This window comes from Loxodonta africana, chromosome 12 (genome assembly GCF_030014295.1).
Source record: "Loxodonta africana isolate mLoxAfr1 chromosome 12, mLoxAfr1.hap2, whole genome shotgun sequence".
NCBI lineage: Eukaryota > Metazoa > Chordata > Mammalia > Proboscidea > Elephantidae > Loxodonta > Loxodonta africana.
In genome coordinates this window covers 47,613,633-47,633,247 of record NC_087353.1, presented here as the reverse complement: position 1 = coordinate 47,633,247, position 19,615 = coordinate 47,613,633, and the positions used below count along the sequence as shown (strand labels likewise).

At 41.6% G+C, this 19,615-nt stretch overlaps 1 protein-coding gene across 7 annotated transcripts in view; it reads left to right on the top strand.

The window, feature by feature from the left end:
* The first annotated feature begins 1,149 nt into the window (after positions 1–1,149).
* TRPM7 (transient receptor potential cation channel subfamily M member 7) overlaps positions 1,150–19,615 on the top strand; it is a 162,677-nt gene continuing 144,211 nt past the window's right edge. For all 7 annotated transcript variants that reach the window (XR_010323572.1, XM_064295199.1, XM_064295200.1 and 4 more), the window contains exon 1: positions 1,150–1,258. Coding sequence is in view for 6 of the 7 variants with exons in the window: in XM_064295199.1 (XP_064151269.1) it covers positions 1,256–1,258 (3 nt within the window). In the remaining variant the exon portion in view is untranslated. The remainder of the gene's footprint in view (positions 1,259–19,615) is intronic.

Genomic DNA, 19,615 nt, shown 5'->3' with positions numbered 1-19,615 from the left:
AAAAGGACTATCGGGGCTCTCAGGTTCTCTGTATATCTGAGTTGCCCACTTGACACTCCCTAGTCAAGTGTACTTTTACTGCTAACCCTCTGCTTGCTAATAAACCTCTGCTCCCTTGGCAGTATTTGTCTCAGTGTTTGAATTCTTTCCTACACCGAAGGCAAGAACTGAGGCCATTCTCTGGTAGCAATCTCATGGGTGTATATCTATGTCAAATTTACCAAATCATATACTTTAAATATATGCAGGTTATTGTTATCCCTGAAAAAAGCTGCTTTAGAAAAGGAGGTAGAGTCAGATCACAGAGAGTCAGTCTGAGGAACTCCTGAAGTGTTTGACAGCAGGAAGGTGATATATGTAAAGCTATGTTTTCAGGAAGATGAAACCCACTGTGGTTTTCAGAGTGGATAGCAAGGGAAATTAAGAAGAACAGCATTTAGTAATGTATACAAAAAAAAATTTTTTTTTTTTTTTTACTGGTGTGGTAGTAAAGGAAATGGAAAGACGGGAAGATATATATTAGACACCAGGAACAACCCGCCCACCACTGCCATGGATTCAGACTCAGAGCCCAACAGTACAGAGTAGAACTGCCCCATAGGGTTTCCAAGGCTGTAAACCCTTAAGGAAGCAGACTGCCCCATCTTTCTCCAGTGGAGCTGCTGGTGGGTTCTAACCTCTGACCTTTCAGTTAGCAGCCAAGCGCTTTAACCACTGCGCCACTAGGGCTCCTCCCTAGGACCTTAATCCTCAACTGTTCCTTCCTCAAATTCCACCCAGGGAGCAGTGAGAAGCCGTACGCTCAAGTCCCCCCTAGGTTATCCAACGGAGATTAGCGAACACCCTACAAAAACTGGGCAACGGGAGCGGTGCTCGTGCCCGGCGCGTGCGCGCGGCGCGTAAGTAAGCGGCCTGGAAGTGAGGGAGCGCGCGACCTTCACGTGACCGGCCCGCAGGCGGCGACGCACACTACGCGCCCCTCACGTGGTCTGTCTCTCGTCCCGTCGCTGGCGGAGGCGGGCGCGGGCGCGTCCCTGTGGCCAGTCAGCCGGAGGAGTTGGTCGCACAATTATGAAAGACTCAGCTTCTGCTGCTACCTCTGGAGCTGAGTTAGTTGTGAGAAGGTTTCCTTGGGCAGTCCTTGTCCGGCGGCCTCTGCTGCCGCCTCCGGAGACGCTTCCCGATAGATGGCTACAGGCCGCAGAGGAGGAGGAGGTGGAGTTTCTGCCCTTCCGGAGTCCGCCCCGTGAGGAGAATGGTACTGGACCCACGCAGGCCCCGCGGGGAATGGCTTTGGGGGTTGCGGGCTGGGAAGGGGAGTACCGGCCAGGCAGATGTGTGTGAGGAGCCGCGTTCCTTGGGGCGAAGGACCCTCGAATTGCTTTGGTGCTTCTGAAGTTGCCCTGGCGGGACAGGCGTGCAATTCGTTCGAGTGTGAGGGGCGGGAAGCAGGTAGCAAACCTAGCGCGACAGCCGGTCGCGGGGATCTCCCTAGCGGCGACCCGGCTCCGGCGAGGCTCCTCGAGGTGTCAGCGGCGCGAGCCAGGGGGTACGTGGCTGAGCCAGGCGGCCGCGGCGCGCCGGACGCAGCTCTCAGCCTTCAAGCTCCGCATCTCCTGAGAGCGCGGTCCCCCGGACTCCAGTTGCTGCCAGATAAGGGATCTAAATACTCAGCTCAAGGTCAGGATGGAAAGGAAAAACTGGGAGGGAACAAAAAAAGGGTAAAGGACACGGATTTGGAGCTATGCCTTGTTTGCTGCGCAGCGGGTACTCTACAGGTACTTTTCCCTTGTGAGCCAAAGGGGAGGGATTTGACCCTATTGACCTTAGATCTGGTTTGGAATTTTCTTTTAGCAAGAACTGAAGATTTTATTGGGGGCGCTGCTGTAGGTACTTAAGCAATGTGTTGTCAGGATGTAAGTCAGACTACCTCAGTCGTTGCCGTAGACAAGGGTTAGTCGTATTTTAAACCGAAGGTGCAGCGTGGGGAAAGGGAGGCGGTGCATTGCAGCTTCTGGTAGAACTTTTTAAAAGACCGGAACCAAATTTTTTTTAATTTCCTAGAAAGTGATTTAGATCAGGGACTTCAAAAGCAGGATATGTATTTCTGGTCAGTACTTAAACTTGATAGGCTTCATGCAAACAACTCTCTGCTAGAGTTTCGCAGGTTTGTTTTTCTCTAGAAGCTAATTCAAATGCCCTACAAAAATAAAGCCAAGGTTTTACTTATACCACTAATGTAGTTAATACTTTGATTAAATACTGCGGCTTCCACAATATTCCACCTTCTTTGGTAATGTAAAGTCAATAAAAAAACATTTTATCTTTTCTTCCTAAATTTTAAAAAGAAAGGAGTTGTTAAGTACCTTTATCAACGCTAAATTGTTGAATTTATTACTTAAATGAAGTTGACTTAAAGGAATCTATTTTGAGGAGAAAAGTTGAATCATAGGGCCTTTTTATTTTAAAAATGCAAACCATTAATACTCATTATTCAGGGATATACCTGTTCCTTTTTGGAAGGTAAATAGTATATATTTGAACATAATATTTCAATATCTTGAAATAAATATTCTGATGTGGTAGAAAATGGAAACAAAGATGATCCATCAATTTCAAAGCCATTTCTCCGTAACATTTATTAGAGCAACCAGATTTCTTTGTTGGTTTCCATTGAAAGGCTGTTATTTTTTAGCCTTACCTCGGGTGCTCTTTTCAAGTCCAGCCACTTATCTTAATGTCTTGCTATCTGCATACTTCAAAATTCAGCCTTCAAAATTTGTGTGGTCTGAGTTTCTTCTGTTTCTGCTGCCCTTTCATTTATGTCCAGTCTTTTTTTTAATAGCAGATGTGCACCACCAAACAGTATGTTTGTCCACATAAATAGTACTAGGTTCTTGGCACATTGCATACACTTCATATTGGTTGAACAAACTCTTAATTAAAATTTGCCACTTTTATAGACATAGTGCCCATAAACATGTCTTATAAACATGTTAACTCTACAGCTTTTGTTTGCAGGGAGAAATTCTGACTTTAAAAATTGAAATTAAGAGTCTGATTTTATATTTTATATTGCTTGAGTCCTGACTATTATTAAGTTGTGTGACTTTCTTTACACTTTATAATTAAATTATAATGAAGCCTTTGGATAACAAAAAAACCTTGGTCGTTCATTCAATAATAATAATTTCTTGAGCTTCCTCAACTTTAGGTTAAAAGTTTGCCCGAATATGTTGTTTTTACATTGGGTAATTACTTCCTATTGTAAATATTATTTAAGGCATTTGCTTCTGGTTATCTTTTTCTACTTTGACACTCAAATCATTCAGATTTTCTAATGTTTTAAAAATCTTTAAAATTATGTGGCTAACTGACCAAGAAACAAAACAAACAAAATACTAAGAAACACAAGTAAAACATTGGAGTAGAATAAAATTTTGTAAAAGTTAAAAAATAGGAACACCATTCTAGAAACAGCGGAATATGAACTAGAAAAATGGGACCTCCTAAAAACTAAACACTTACTATGTTCATCAAAAGACTTCTCCAAAAGGGTAAAAAGAGAACCTACAGACAGGGAAAAAATTTTTGGCTATGACATATCTGACAAGGGTCTGATCTCTAAATAAGAGCCGTGGCACAAATAGACATATGCACGCCTGTGTTCTTTGCAGCATTATTCACACTAGCAAAACAACGGGAAAAACCTAAGTGCCCGTCTGCGGATGAATGTATAAGTAAACTAGTACATACACAGTGAAATACTCCCCAGTGACAGAGAACAGTGATGAATCTGGGAAACATCTCACACCATGGGTGAATTTGGAGGACATTATGCTGAGTGAAATAGGTCAGTTATAAAAGGACAAGTATTATAGGAAACCACTATTATAAAGTAACAACAAAAGGTTTATTATAAACAGAAAAAAAAGAAAAAAGGGAAAAATGTTCTTTGGTGGTTACCAGAAATAACAGGTGGAAGGAGGGAAAATTACCAAATAGATAGGAGACATATGTTCATATTGATGAAGGGAAAGGCAATAGACAGTATGGGAGAAGTCAGCACAACATGACCAAGGCAAGAGAGGGCACTGAGAAGGACATAAGAATAAAGGGTAACTACGGTAACTACGATTGTGAGGATGGCATAGGACTGAACAGTTTTTCGTTACGTTGCACATAGGGTTGCCGTGAGTTGGAATCCACTCAACAACAACAGCGATGGTAACTACTAGAGAATAGAGAATCCTGCAACAATAATACTAACAAAGAATAAGTTACAAATGAATACACAGGTAGTTATGCCAAGAGGTGTGGGAGGGTGAAAGGGAGCACAGCCATCTGCACATAGAGGTTTCATGGTGGTTATATCTACATGACTGTAGGTGCTTTTCATGTACCAATATAGACAGAGCACACAAGGGGCACAGTCAGGGAAACCTCTTTGACGTATCCGAACATCTTGTGGGATGGAGTTTTAGGCTCAAAGCAAAGGACCATAGACTTGGGGGATATCTACATCATTTGGCACAACATAGTTCATAAAGATAATGTTCTCCATCCTACTTTGGTGAGTAGTGTCTGGGGTCTCAAAAGCTTACGAGCAGCCATCTTAGATACAACTATTGCTCTCTTACTGTCCAGAACAAAGGAGAGTGAAGAAAACCAAAGACTCAAGGGAGCAATTAGTCCAGAGAGCTAATGGACCACAAGAACCACAGCCTGCACAACTCCGAGATCAAAAGAGCTAGATGGTGCTTAGCTACCACTACCAACTTCTCTGACTGGGATCACAGCAGAGACAAATGTGGAACAAAAAATCAAATTCACAAAAAAGACTAGACTTACTGGTCTGACAGAGACTGGAAGAACCCCTGAGGCTATGGCCCTAAGGCACTGTCTGACCTAGAAGTGAAACCATTCCAGGAGACCACCTTTCAGCCAAACAATAGATCTAACCAAACCAAACCCACTGCCGTCAAGTCGATTCTGACTCATAGCGACCCTATAGGACAGAGTAGAACTGCCCCATAGAGCTTCCAGGGAGCGCCTTGTGGATTTGAACTGCCGACCTCTTGGTTAGCAGCCGTAGCACTTAACCACTATGCCACCAGGGATAGGCCCATAAAATAAACAGCGACGTTCGAGAGAAACGTATCCTTAAAACAGGTATATGAGTTCAAAAGGACATTTGCCCAAAAGCAAAGATGAGAAGGTGGGAAGAGGTAGAAAATCAGAATGAAAGTAAACTGGGAACCCAGTGTAGAAATGAGAGTCCTGACATGGGATTCAACCAGTGTCATGGAACACTTTAGGTACAAACTATCAAATGGGAAACTAGTTCTGTAGACTTTTACCTAAAGCCCAATAAAAAATTAAACAAAACAAAGTATTAGAAGTTTCACTTTGTTATGACCAGTGACGAAAAGCTAGCGTAGAAATAAAAAAGTAGATCAAAAGATTAACAGATTTAGCAGGAAGAGTTTTTGAGAATATTCCATCTAAACACAGTATTAACCAAAGTATAAATGTTTGCTCTAAAATTTTATTATCCAAGGTATGACTCAGAATCGTCTTGCAGTACTGCAGACATAACAAACTTTTAGTTACCAAAAAGTTATCTAGTATGGCTACTGGGAATGTTCATTCATTTGGATATCATTTATTTAGTGTTTATTCTGAGCACTGTGCTAGGCACTGAAGAGGCAAAGATGTGTTAGACTACTCCCTTGCTTTCAAACAGTTAATATTCTAGTTACTTATAAAAGATTTTCCCTGTCTACTTGTCATCCAGTGGAAGATGCATACATTACTTTATAAAACTGTCTGTTGGGTTTCAGGCATTGTGATACTTAGTGGTCTGGAGGGCAATAAACATGCAAAAAACAATGATAGTGTGATATTGCATGGATCACTATGGAGGCATAGGTAGAGAAAAAGGAGAGTCTGGATAGTCTTGCAAGGGAACCAGTACTACAGGTGAGTTTTGTTAGAATCCAAAGGAATTGAAATTAACTTGGAAATAGAAGGCATTGAATTGGTGGTTTTAATCTAAGGGAACTAAGTTTTAGAAGAGAAGAGCATCCTTTGTTCTGGGAACTACTGTACAAGTATATAGTTTGGAATGAGTGTAGTATGGGATGATGTGAGATACTGGTGGTAGTGTTATAAAGATAGGAAATGGAAAGATTTCTGACAGCAGTGTATGCCATGTGTGCTGGTTAAGGTATGTCACCTTTGCTGGGCCTTGATTATCAGTGGTTTGGCTCTTATGTAATGGTGTAATTTGGCAGTTATGTAATGATGTAGTCATCCTCCATGATGTGATCAGCCAAGCAGTTGTAAGGGGAGCCTCCTTGGGTGCGTGGCCTGCATCCAGTGTGTATATGGACGTTCTGGCAAAGCTTGCTTACTTGCTCTGGATCCTGCATCTGGCTTGCCGTTGACTGACCTCCAGTTCTTGGGACTTGAGCTGGCAGCCTGCTGTCTTACCTGCTGATCTTGGCTTTGTCGGCCTCTGCAGCCTGTGATCCAGCAGCCTGCCACCTGACCTGCCAATCTTGGGTCCCTCAGCCCCTGAAGCTATGTGATTTAGGAAAAGACTGATTGGACTGATGCCTGACCCATGGACTTCGGACGTGTACAACAGCACTCCATCATTAAATGAAAGTGGTATGTATGACATCAGGCCTGAACAGAACCTGAAGGCACAAGTAGGTTGCATGAGAAAGTGGCCCAAATGCCATGGTCTCCACTCCTGTCCCATTACCTGCCCTCTTCTTCTGCACCTATGGCCTCATGGGGAGTCCTTTATGATCAGTTGACTGAAAAAGAGAAAATTCATGCCTTGTTTACAGATAGTTCCGCATGTTATGCAGGCACCACTTGAAAGTGGAGTGTGGCAGCACTACAGTCCCTCTCTGGGACCCTCCTTAAAGGACAGTGGTGAGGGGAAATCTCTCAGTGAGCAGAACTTTGACCAATGCACGTGATTGTTCACTTTGCTTGGAAGGAGAAATGGCCAGATATGTGATTGTATACTGATTCATGAGCTATGGCCAATTGTTTGGCTGAATGGTCAAGGACTTGTAAGGAACACAATTGGAAAATTGGTGACTAGGTGTGGGGAAGAGGTATGTTCATAGACCTCTATGAATGGGCCAAAGAAGTGAAGATATTTGAGTCTCATGTGAATGGTGAAGGGTGACCTTGGCAGAGGAGCATTTTAAAAATCAAGTGGATAGGATAGTGTGTTCTGTGGAAACCAGGCATCCTCTTTCCCCAGCCACTCCCCTCATTGCCCAGTGGGATCATGAAAAAAGCAGACATGGTGGCAGGGAGGAAGGTTATACATGGGCTAAGCAACATGGACTTCTACTCTCCTTGGCTGACTTCGCTACATCCACTGACGAGTGCCCAATCTGCCAGCAGCGGAGACCAATACTAAGTCACCAGTATGGCACCATTCCTTAAGGTAATCAGCTGGCAGCCTGGTGGCAGATGTTGGACCACTTCCATCATAACGAGGGCTGCATTTTGCCATTACTGGGACAGATGCTCTTGATACAGATTTGCCTTGCCTTCATGCAGTGCCTCTGCCAAAGCTACTGTCCATGGACTCACAGAATGCCTTACCCATCATCTCGGTGTCCCACACAGCATTGCTTTGGATTAAGGGACTACCTTCACAGCAAATGAAGCATGGCACTGGGCCCATGCTCATGGAATTTACTGGTCTTACCATGTTCCCCATTACCCTGAAGCAACTGTCTTGATAGAATGATGGAATGGCCTTCTAAAGACACAATGAAGACACCAGCTAGGTGGCAAGACTTTGCAGGGTTGGGCAGTTGCGGCGCTATTAATTACTTTTGTGTGTGGACCTTCTAGCCATGGTCTTAATAACTTCCACCCAGGTGATTGTGTGATAGGGTGATTGTGGCCTATGAAGGGAATTGGTAAGTTATGCCTTAAAAGAGAGCCAGTTCCAGAGCAGAGGGGAGGAACCCATCAACAGCAAGGAAGGAGAGACCCAACAGCAGAGACCTGGCAGCAGGAGATGGCGTGATGGGCTTCCCGGCCCACAAAGAGAGAAAGTTGAGTGCAGTTGGGCAGAGACTGAGGGCCAGGGAGAGGCATGCCTGTGAGCACAGCTGGGGAGAGGCTGTCCTGATCTAAGAACTGTATACTGAGTGTCCTTGAGCCCGAATTGTAACTGATATTTCCCTAATAAACCTCATAATTGTGTTTGGAAACCCTGGTGGCATAGTGGTTAAGTGCCACAGCAGCTAACCAAGAGGTCAGTAGTTCCAATCTGCCAGGAGCTCCTTGGAAACTTTATGGGGCAGTTCTCCTTTGTCCTATAGGGTTGCCGTAGAGTCGCTATGAGTCAGAATCGACTTGATGGCAGTGGGTTTTTTTTTATGGTCTGTGAGTTCTGTGTGGCCATTGCAATGAATTATTGAACCCAGCAGAGAAGTAGAACTGTGTGAGGGCTGGTTAGTGTCAGAATTACTAAAGAGAGCAGAGAGGAAGCTTGTCTGGCTTCCACCTCACAGGAGTCAGCCTTGTGCTGTAGATCTTGGTTCTGCTTCCCCGTTGTGGGGTTGGAGGAGGTCAGAGACCACTCCCATGCTGTTTTTCAGCAGTGTTTTCCGGGAGGCTGTATGTGCTCTAAACCAGCATCCAATATATGGTGCTGTTTCTTCCATAGCCAAGATTCAGGGTTCCAGGAATCAAGGGGTAGAAATGGGAGTGGCACCACTCACTATTACCCCTAGTGCCCCACTTGCAAAATTTTTGCTTCCTCTCCCCCTAGTCCTATGTTTTGGGGATCTAGAAGTCTTAGTTTCTGAAATGAGGAATGTTCCCACCCCGAGACACAATACTTATTCTGTTGAACTGAAAGTTAATGCCACCAAGCCACTTTGGGCTCCTCATGCCACTGGGTCAATAGGCAAAGAAGGCAGTACCATATTGGCTGGTGTGATTGATCCTGACTACCAATGGGAAATTTGGTTGGTGTTGCATAATGGAGGTAAAGAAGAGTGTGTCTGAAATACAGAAGTCCCTTAGGACATCTCATAAGGACAACCATGCCCTGTGATTAAAGTCAATGGAAAGCTGTAGCAACCTGATTCTGCCAAGACTGCTAATGGCCCAAACCCTTCAGGAATGAAGGCTTGGGTCACTTCACCAAGTAAAGAACCATGACCAGCTGAGGTGCTTGCTGAGAGCAAAGGGAATGTGGAATGGATGGTAGAAGAAGGTGGTTCTAAATACCAGTTACGATCATGGGACCAGTTGCAGAAATGAAGACTGTAATTGTTAAGAGTATTCCTTGTATGTATGCATCAAATATTTTTGTTTTCTTCATTTGGAAAATATAAGATGTAATTGGGGCTAGTAGGTTTTTGGTTGTATGCATGTTAGTTGTATCATGTTAGGTGCAAGCAAGTGTGACTTTGTAATTGTCTCTATTTAGAGATTGTCTTTGGTTTAAGGAGATGTGTATAGGCGCCAAGTTAACAAAGATGGTTAAGGTTGTGTGTCATCTTGGCTGTGGTTCTCAGTGGTTTGGCAGTTATCTAATGATACACTATGGCAGTTATGTAATAATGTAATTTGGCAGTTAAGTAGCAATGTAGTCATCCTCTATGATGTGATCTGATGCAATCAGCCAATCAGTTTTAAGGGGCGCTTCCTCGGGGGTGTGGCCTGTATCCAATATATATATGGACATTCTGGCAAAACTTGCTTGCTTCTTTTGAATCCTGCATCTGGCTTGTCATCATCTTACCTCTGGTTCTTGGGACTTGAGCCAGCAGCATGCCAAGTTGCCTGTCATTCTTGGGTTCATCAGCCTCCACAGCCTGTGAGCAAGCAACCTGCCGTCTGACCTGTCAGTCTTGGTTTTGTCATCCCCTGCAGCTATGTGAGTCAGGAGAAGCCTCTACCCTGATGTCTGACCCACGGACATGGGACTTGCAAGCTTCTACAACTGCGTGAGACGTTTCCTTGAGAGATTTCTCCTCCCTTTCTTATACATATACACACATATACTTCCCTGGTTTTGCTTCTGTAAAGAACTGAGCCCAAGACACCATGCAAGGCATTTGGTTTTATTCTGGAGGTGTTGGGGATCCACTTATGAAAACTATGTGGAGGATGCATTGGTGTGTGGTTAAGCTGAAAAGAGAGAGACATATAAGAGGGAGACTATTGGAAGACTGACCAAAATATTAAGGATCTAAAATAAAGAAGTAGTAGAGGAAGGAACAGATTGAGATGTTTAGGAGTTAAATAATTTCCGAATTAGGTGATTACTTTTGTGGAATAACATATCTTACTTTTTTTATTTTGCTTTATTTTTTTGTGTTGGCAAATGTCACTAATAACCAGGTCCAAACCAAAACCAGACCCAGCGCGGTCAAGTTGATTCCGTCTCATAGCAACCCTACAGGACAGAGTAGAACGGCCCCATAGAGTTTCCAGGGAGTGCCTGGCAGATTTGAACTGCCGACCCTTTGGTTAGCAGCTGTAGCACTTAACCACTATGTCACCAGGGTTTCCAATAACCAGGTATGAAATGGAAAATGTCATAATTTAAGGAGGTACTTAAAACATGCATTTTTATATTTGATTTTTCAATGCAAATCTCCTGAAGGAAGCACTTGCAAAATTGAAGTTGAATAATTGTACTGATCATAGACATTTTGATGTAGTGCTCTGATAGTCTTTTGCTATCTCTCATTCTAATACGGAAGATTTCAAACATATGTAGTGGTAAAATAAGCCCCCATATAGTCATTAACAGTTTCAAACGTGAATTGTTTTCTATTACTCCTTCCCTCAACTGGATAATTTTAAAACAAACCCCAGACATATCATTTCATCTATAAATGCTGTAATATGTGTTTCTCTAAAAAGTTAAAACTCTTTTAACATAAACCACAGTATTATCAGCACACCTAAAAATTAATAATTACTTCATATCAGTAAATATTCAGCATTCACATATCCTGTTTTATATTTTTAGTTACTTTGTTTGAATCAGGATCTAAAGAATGTTCATACACAGGATTTGTTAATATCAGTCTCTGTGTTGCCCCTCATTTTTGTTTTTGTCTTGTTATTTGCCATTTATCTGTTGGGAAAAAAAACCAGATAGTACTTCCCGGTAGTATTTCCCAGAGTTTGGATTTCGTTGAATGCATTCCTGTAACATTATGTCACATGGTCCTTTCTCCTTTGTATTTCCTGTGAACTGATAGTCTGACAACTTAATCAGATTCTAGTTTATTTTGATAAGAATACTTCATAGGTAATACAGCATGCTTGATATTGTATTATATGAAGAGACACATGTTGTCTGGTTATTTTTCTTTATATGATATTAAGACAGACCAGTGGATTCATCTTATTTGTCCCATGCTCTTCCAATTGTGAAGTTCCCTGCCAGCCATTCACCTAATAGTTTTAGTAGTAGCCATTGATGATTATTGCCATTGATCTATTATTTCTTTGGGGTTCCACCCTCCTCCCTCACCCTCCTTTTATACTTTGTTTTGTTGAGAGTATGCACAGCAGTACATACACCAATTCAACAATTTTTGCATGTGCAATTCAGTGACATTGATTACATTCTTTGAATTGTGCAACCATTCTCAACCTTCCATTTCCAAGTTGTTTCCCCCTTATTACCACAAACTTAGTGCTTCCTAAGTTTTGGGTCTAATCTTTGGAGTTGCAGTTGTCAGTTTGATCTTCATCTATCTTTTGGGGGATCCCTTCAGCATATGAGCAATTTTCATAGCCTTTTTTTTTTTTCTTTAATTATCCTGTCCAGTTGCCATCGAGTTGATTTCAACTCACTGCAACCCCATGTGTGCAGAGTAGAACAGCTCCATAGGGCTTTCATTATATATTGTCTTTTCCTCTTTTTCGTTGCTGTCGATTTTGTTTCTGCTGAGTCTTTTTATTTTTTTGTGTATTTTATTTTTATGAGTAGGATCTTTAGTCTCCTTTGTGGTTACCTTAATATTTTCCCCTATTTTTATAAGTCTAAACCTAACTTTTATTTCTTTATAGCGCCTTGATTTCCTTTCCATATTAAAGATTAGTGACTACATTTTTTAGTCCCTTTTTATTGTTTTAATGATGTCTTTTTTTTTTTTTTTTTTTTACATAATGACATCGCCGTTTCCCTGTTTTGAACATTTTTTTGTCTTTATTTATTTTTGTGATTTCCCTATCTAGGTTGACATCCGGTTGCTCTGCCCTGTCTTGTGTTGATATCTGATATTATTGATTTTCTAACCAGAGAATTCCTTTTAGTATTTCTTGTAGTTTTGGCTTGGTTTTTACAAATTCCCTAAATTTTTGTACATCTGGAAATGTCCTAATTTTGCCTTCATATTTGAGAGTCAGTTTTGCTGGATATAGGATTCTTGGCTGGCAACTTTTTTCCTTCAATACTTTAAGTCATCCCATTGCCTTCTTGCTGGCATGGTTTGTGTGGAGTGGTCCGAGCTTATTCTTAAAGACTCTCCTTCGTAGGTGACTTTTCATTTATCCCTAGCTGCTTTTAAAATTCTCTCTTTATCTTTGATTTTGGCAAGTTTGATTATAATGTGTCTTGGTGACTGTCTTTTAAAATCTACCTTTTGTAGAGTTCGATGAGCATCTTGGATTGATATCTTCTCATCTTTCATGATACCAGGGAATTTTTCTGCCAACAAATCTTCAACAGTTCTCCCTGTATTTTCTGTTACGTTTCCCTGTTCTGGTACTCCAATAACTCATAGGTTATTTCTCTTGATAGAGTCCCACATGATTCTTAAGGTTTCTTCACTTTTTAAAATTCTTCTGTCTGATTTTTCTTTGAATATATTGGTTCCAGGTGTTTTATCTTCAATCTCACTAATTCTGCCTTCCAAATCCTCAGTTCTGCTCCTCTGACTTTCTGTTATCAATTCTATAATTTTATAGTTAATCTTCTCAATTTTTGGTTGCTGTCACTCTGTGGATTCTTACAGCTTATTAAATTTTTCATGTTCTTGAATAACCTTTTTAATTTCTTCAACTCCTTTATTATGTGTTCCTTGGCCTGTTCTGCGTTTTGCCTGATCTTGTTCCTGATGTCTTGAAGAATTCTGTATATTAATCTTTTTTATTCTGCATCTGGTATTTCCAGGAATACACCTTCATTCGGAAGATTCCTCGATGCTTTGTTTTGAGAGGTTGTTGAAGTGAATTGGTATTGACTGTTGTCTCGGAGTCATCTATAAGTTATTGCATTAATTTATTTTATGTTTGCTTCCTGTGTCATAGCTTCTTGCTGTGTTTTGTTTTGATATGCCTGAATAGGCTGCTTGAGTGAGCTAGCTTGCTTTTTTCCACCTTTGAAGCTCTAACATCCTGTCATCAGATGGCTAGAGCTGTTACCACGTATCCACTTTTCTTGTATGGATTCACCTCAGGTGTCCAGGTACTTGGTAATTAAGCGTGTGGTACAGGCTCTGTCCTACAGTCTTAGAGGGGCAGGAGTGATTGTTGTAGGCACAGGTATCTGGTTGCAGTAGGGGGTCACTCTGAACAAGGCAGGGGACTGACAACTGTTCCTGAGTATCTGTGAGGAAAGCATGTCCCTTTTCCCTAGAGCACACAGGTGGGTGGGTTCTGCAGCTGGAATGTGGGTACCCAGTGCTTTTGTTTGTAAGGACTGGGAGGTAGCACTTACCCTTGGACCCCTGTCACGGGTGGCTAGGTGACATGGGTGGAGCCCCAGTCCTTAGGCATGTGATGTGGGTAGGTGAGGACCCTGTTTAATAGGCAAAGCGGTGTCAAACATCAAAAACCCACCTCTCCACTGCACAGCTGAAAAAGTTGCAGTCTGCCAATAAGGGTCTGTTCTCCTGAAATAGGCCCACACAGGTCCATGCAGGGGTGAAATGTATTCAAAGTCCACAGACTGTTTGTGCCTAGACAGGAGCCACTTCTTTATTGAGCTCCCCAGGTGAGTGGAGCTGGCAGATTATCTTTTCCCCCAGTAGGTAATTTATTCCTTCTCCAATGCTGGGAGAATGGCTCAGGGCACGCAGCAGGACCTATCTCAGGCCCAGGGAAATCGACAGCCACAGAAGCCGGCTTGGGGGCACAGTAAAATAAACACAAGTACTTAGCTTTTGCTGAGAGTGCCGTTCTTTCTCTGGTTCCGGAGGTGTGAGTAGGCTGTGTGGCTCGCTGTCTCTCCCTGAGGAAACCGCATTAGAAGTGCTACTGCCAGCCCCATGGAGGTCGCACCAGGGGATCCTGTCTGAGGGTTCCTGCTGAGTGAAGTCCAGCAACTCCTCGCCACTTCTGTACTGTCTCTCCCTCCCCCTGCCACTCATTCGGTTTTCTAACTTTGCCTTTGATGTTCAGGACCCCTAGCTTGTCTCATGTATAATCATTTTGCTTGTTTTTTAGGGTCTTTGTTGTAAGAGGGATCACTGGAAGCGTCTGACTGCACCTTCTTGGCCTTGCCTCCTCTGTAGCGTTTTCAAGGGTGTAACCTTTCAGAAGCAGATTGCCAGGCCTGTCTTCCTGGGAGCCTGAGTGGGTTTGAATTGCCAACCTTTCAGTTAGTCAAGCACTTAACCCTTTGTACCACTTAGGGACTTCTTTTATAAATTAAACTCTTTTATAAATTACTGCTACTTAAATGCCTGTTTTAAGTTTGGTACTTGGAGGCAAAAATCAAAATGGTTAAGAGGAGCTTATGAATATGAGCATCATCTGGCCATTTATGTGAATTTGAACTTAGTACTTATGTAAATTGATGCAAAAGAACTTAGACATGTGTCATTTTCAAAAAGTGCTTTGCAATTCCTAAATTACTTTGAATGCGGATTAAATGTTTGACTAAAGAATTAGATGTCTCTTAGTTTATTTTTGTTTTATAAAAAAATGGTTATAATTTGAATTAGAAAATATTAAACAGCGCAGAAAGCATCAGAAGGACATGGAAGGAATAAAAAGAGTCACTATCCCCAAAACGGTTGATGTTCAGTCATTTCAGGAGGTAGCATATGATCAGGAACCGATGGTACTGAAGGAAGAGGTCCAGGTTGCACTGAAGGCTTTGGCAGAAAACAAGGCTCCAGGAATTGACAGAATACCAATTAAGATCTGTTTCAACAAACGGATGCAGTGCTGGAAGTGCTTACTCATCTATGCCAAGAAATCTGGATGAGTTACCTGGCCAGGTGACTGGAAGAGATCCATACTTATGCCTATTCCAAAGAAAGGTGATCCAGCTGAATGTGGAAATTATCGGACAATATCATTAATACCACACGCAAGTAAAATTTTGCTGAAGATCATTCAAAAGTGGTTGCAGCAGTACATCGACAGAGAACTGCTAGAAATTCAAGCCAGATTCAGAAGAGGACGTAGAACCAGGGCTATCATTGCTGATATCAGATGGATACTGCCTGAAAGCAGAGAATACCAGAAGGATGTTTACCTGTGTTTCATTGACAATGCAGAGGCATTCGACTGTGTGGATCATAACAAATTATGGATAACATTGCGAAGAATGGGATTTCCAGAACACTTAGTTGTGCTTATGAGGAACCTGTACGTACATGAAGAGGCAGTCGTTTGAACAGAACAAGGGAATACTTCGTGGTTTAAAGTCAGGAAAGGTGTGTGTCAGGGTTGTATCCTTTCACCATACTTATTCAATCTGTACGCTGAGGAAATAATCTGAGAAGTTGGACTATGTAAATAAGAAAGTCAAATCAGGATTGGAGAAAGACTCATTAACAACCTGTGTTATGCAGATGACACAACCTTGCTTGCTGAAAGTGAAGAAGACTTGAAGCGCTTGCTGATGAAGTATAGGTTACACCTCAGCATAAAAAAAAACACAAAAACCTCACAACGGGACCAATAAGCAGCATGATAAGTGGAGAACAGATTGAAGTTGTAAAGGATTTCATTTTACTTGGATCCACAATCAGCACCCATGCAGGCAGCAGTCAAGAAATCCAAGGATGAATTGCATCAGGCAAATCTGCTGCAAAAGATCTCTCTAAAGTGTTATAAAAGCAAAGATGTCAGTTTTAGGACTAAGGTGCACCTGACTCAAGCCATGGTGTTTTCAGTCATCCCATATGCATGTGAAACCTGGACAGTGAATAAGGAAGACCTAAGAAGAACTGATGCCTTTGAATTATGGTGTTGTTGAAGAATATTGAATATATCGTGGACTGTCAAAAGAATGGAACAATCTGTCTTGGAAGAAGTACAGCCAGAATGTTCCTTAGAAGCAAGGATGGTGAGAGTACATTCACATACTTTGGACATGTTATCAGGAGAGATCAGTCCCTGGAAAAGGACATCATGCTTGGTAAAGTTGAGGTTCAGTGAAAAAGAGGAAGGCCCTCAACAGGATGGAATGACACAGTGGTTACAGCAGTGGGCTCAAACATAACAACAGTTGTGAGGATGACACAGTATTTCATTCTGTTTGTATATGGGGCCGCTATGATTTGGAACCGACTTGACACCACCTAACAGCGACAATTTAAATTGAATTTGTAGTTTTATGTATTTTGTTGGCCTTTAGATTCAGTTCAGCTTGGATTTAGAAAAGTACTCCAGATCTTTTTAACCTGTGTTTTTGGTAGTGTGTGTTTAATTTCCTGGCCATTTTGGAGATTTTAAAATTCTATTAAAGAAATTTTATGTGGAGGTAAGCAATTCTTTGCAGTTGGTAGATGTGGCTCCTGTCCTAAGCATTTTCACCAAGTCACAGTCTTTTGTGAACATCAGTGTTAACCTTGTCTGTAAAAAGCAGATGATACTCTTTCCTCTACTTGACCTAATAGCAATCCTAGGATTAAAGTCTGTGAAGCACTACTTTTTCCTCCTAGCATCATATAAACATGTTAATAACATAACATTTCAACTTCAGATTTCTGGAAACTCCAACCTTTAGAGACCCACTTCCTCATGAGAAGTAAGAAAAGAAGCTTTTGAACCAAGCCAGTATCAGGCATATAGCAAGCTAGAGACCAGTGTTCACTGATAGAAAAGTATATGCAAAGTGAAATGTAACAGGTTTGATTACCTACTTTCCTTGAACAGTGATAGTACATTCGAAGTGATGGAAGGGAAGTTATCAGGAGAAACAGAGCGTAACTATGAGGAGACTGGAAAAACATTAACAGCAAAGGTAAACAACAACGAAAAAAAACCTGTTGCCATCAAGTTGATTCTGACTCATAGCGTCCCTATAGGACAGAGTACAACTGCCCCATAGAGTTCCCAAGGAGTGCCTGGTGGATTTGACCTGCTGACCTTTTGGTTAGCAGCCGTAATACTTAAACCACTACACCACCAGAGTTTCCACAGAAAAGGTAGGGCTGTAAATTACCCTTTAGTATGGGAACCGGTAGTCTGCCCAGTTTTTAAGAGTATAATTTACAATACCCAGGACAAAGAAGGTACGCTTGAATAACACAGAACTCTTCAGACAGATTTTCATAGTATTAGCTAATATGTATCAGCATTTAGCTGTGACTATTCTTCTAAGTGCTTTACGTATTATCGTTGTTGTTAAGTGCTGTCAAGTCAGTGTTGATTCATAGGGACCCCATGTAAAACAGAATGAGACACTGCCCAATCTTGCATCATGCTCACAATTGTTATCCTTGAGTCCACTGTTGCAGCCACAGTGTCAGTCCATCTCGTCAAGGGTCTTCCTCTTTTTCAATGTGACCCTCTTCTTTGCCAGCCATAGTATCTTTCTCCAGGGACTGATCACTCCTGATAACACATCCAAAGTGCATGAGACAAAGTCTTTCCATCCTTGCTTCTAAGGAGCATTGTGGCTGTATTTCTTCCAGGACAGATTTGTTCATTCTTCGGGCAATCCATGATATATTCAGTATTCTTTGCCAACACCGTAACTGAAAGGCATCAGTTTTCGTTCTTCTTAGGTCTTCCTTATTCACTCTCCAGGTTTCACATGCATTTGAGGCGACTGAAAATGATCATGGTTTGGGCTAGGTGCACCTTAGTCCCGAAAGTGACATCTTTGCATTTTAACACTTTAGAGAGATCTTTTGCAGCAGATTTGCCCAATGCAGTACATCATTTGACTTCTTGACTGCTGCTTCTATGCGTGTTGATTATGGATCCAAGTAAAATGAAATCCTTGACGAGTTCAGTCTTTTCTCCATTTATCATGATGTTGCTTACTTTTCCAGTTGTGAGGATTTTTGTTTGCTTTATGTTGAGGTGTAATCCATACTGAAGGCTGTGGTCTTTGATCTTCATCAGTAAATGTTTTAAGTCTTCTTCACTTTCAGCAAGCAGGGTTGTGTCATCTGCATAATGCAGGTTGTTAATGAGCTTTCCTCCAATCCTGATTCTGCGTTCTTCATGTAGTCCAGTTTTTTGGATTCTTTGCTCAGCATGCAGATTGAATAAGTATGGTGAAAGGATGCAACCCTGAGACACACCTTTCTTGATTTTTAACCATGCAGTATCCCTTGTTATGTTGCAGTAACTGCCTTTTCTTCTATGTATGGGTTCCACATGAACACAGTTAAGTGTTCTGGAATTTCCATTCTTCATGATGTTACCCATAATTTGTTACGATCCACAAAGGGGAAACACAGGAAAGCATCTTTCTGGTATTCTCTGCTTTGAGCCAAGATAACTGACATCAGCAATGATACTCCTGGTTCCACATTCTCTTCTGAACCTGACGTGAACTTTGGCAGTTCCCTGTTGATGTATTCCTGCAACCCCTTTTGAATGATCTTTAGCAGAATTTTACTTGCATGTGATATTAATGATATTGTTCAATAATTGCCACATTCTGTTGAATCACCTTTTTTTGGAATGGGCACAAATATGGATCTCTTTCAGTCGGTGGTGCAGGTGACTGTTTCCCAAATTTCTTGGCATAGACAAGTGAACACCTCCAGCACTGCATCCATTTGTTAAAACATCTCATATGGTATTCTGTCGATTCCTTAAGCCATGTTTTTTGCCAGTGCCTTCAGTGCAGCTTGGACTTCTTCCTTCAGTGCCATAGGTTCTTGATCATATGCTACCTCCTGAAATGGTTGAAAGTACAGTGACTTTGTGTTTGCCTTCCACCTTCTTTTGATGCTTCCTGTGTCATTCAATATTTTGCCCATCGAGTCTTTGAAAATTGCAACTTAAGGCTTGAATTTTTCCTTTGGTTCTTTCAGCTTGAGGCATGCTGTATGTATTCTTCCCTTTTGGTTTTCTAACTCCAGGTCTTTGTAAATTTCATTATAATGCTTTACTTTGTCTTTTTGAGCTGCCCTTTGAAATCATCTGTTCAGCTCTCTTACTGCATCATTTCTACTTTTTGGTTTAGCTACTCAACGTTCAAGACCAAATTTCAGTCTCTTCTGACATCCATTTTGGTCTTTTCTTACATGTGTTTTTAATGGCCTTTTGCTTTTGTCATGTGTGATGTCTTTGATGTCCTCTGAGAACTTGTCTTCAGTCATTAGTGTTCAATGTGTCAAATCTATTCTTGAGATGGTCTCTAAATTAAGGTGGGATATATTCAAGGTTG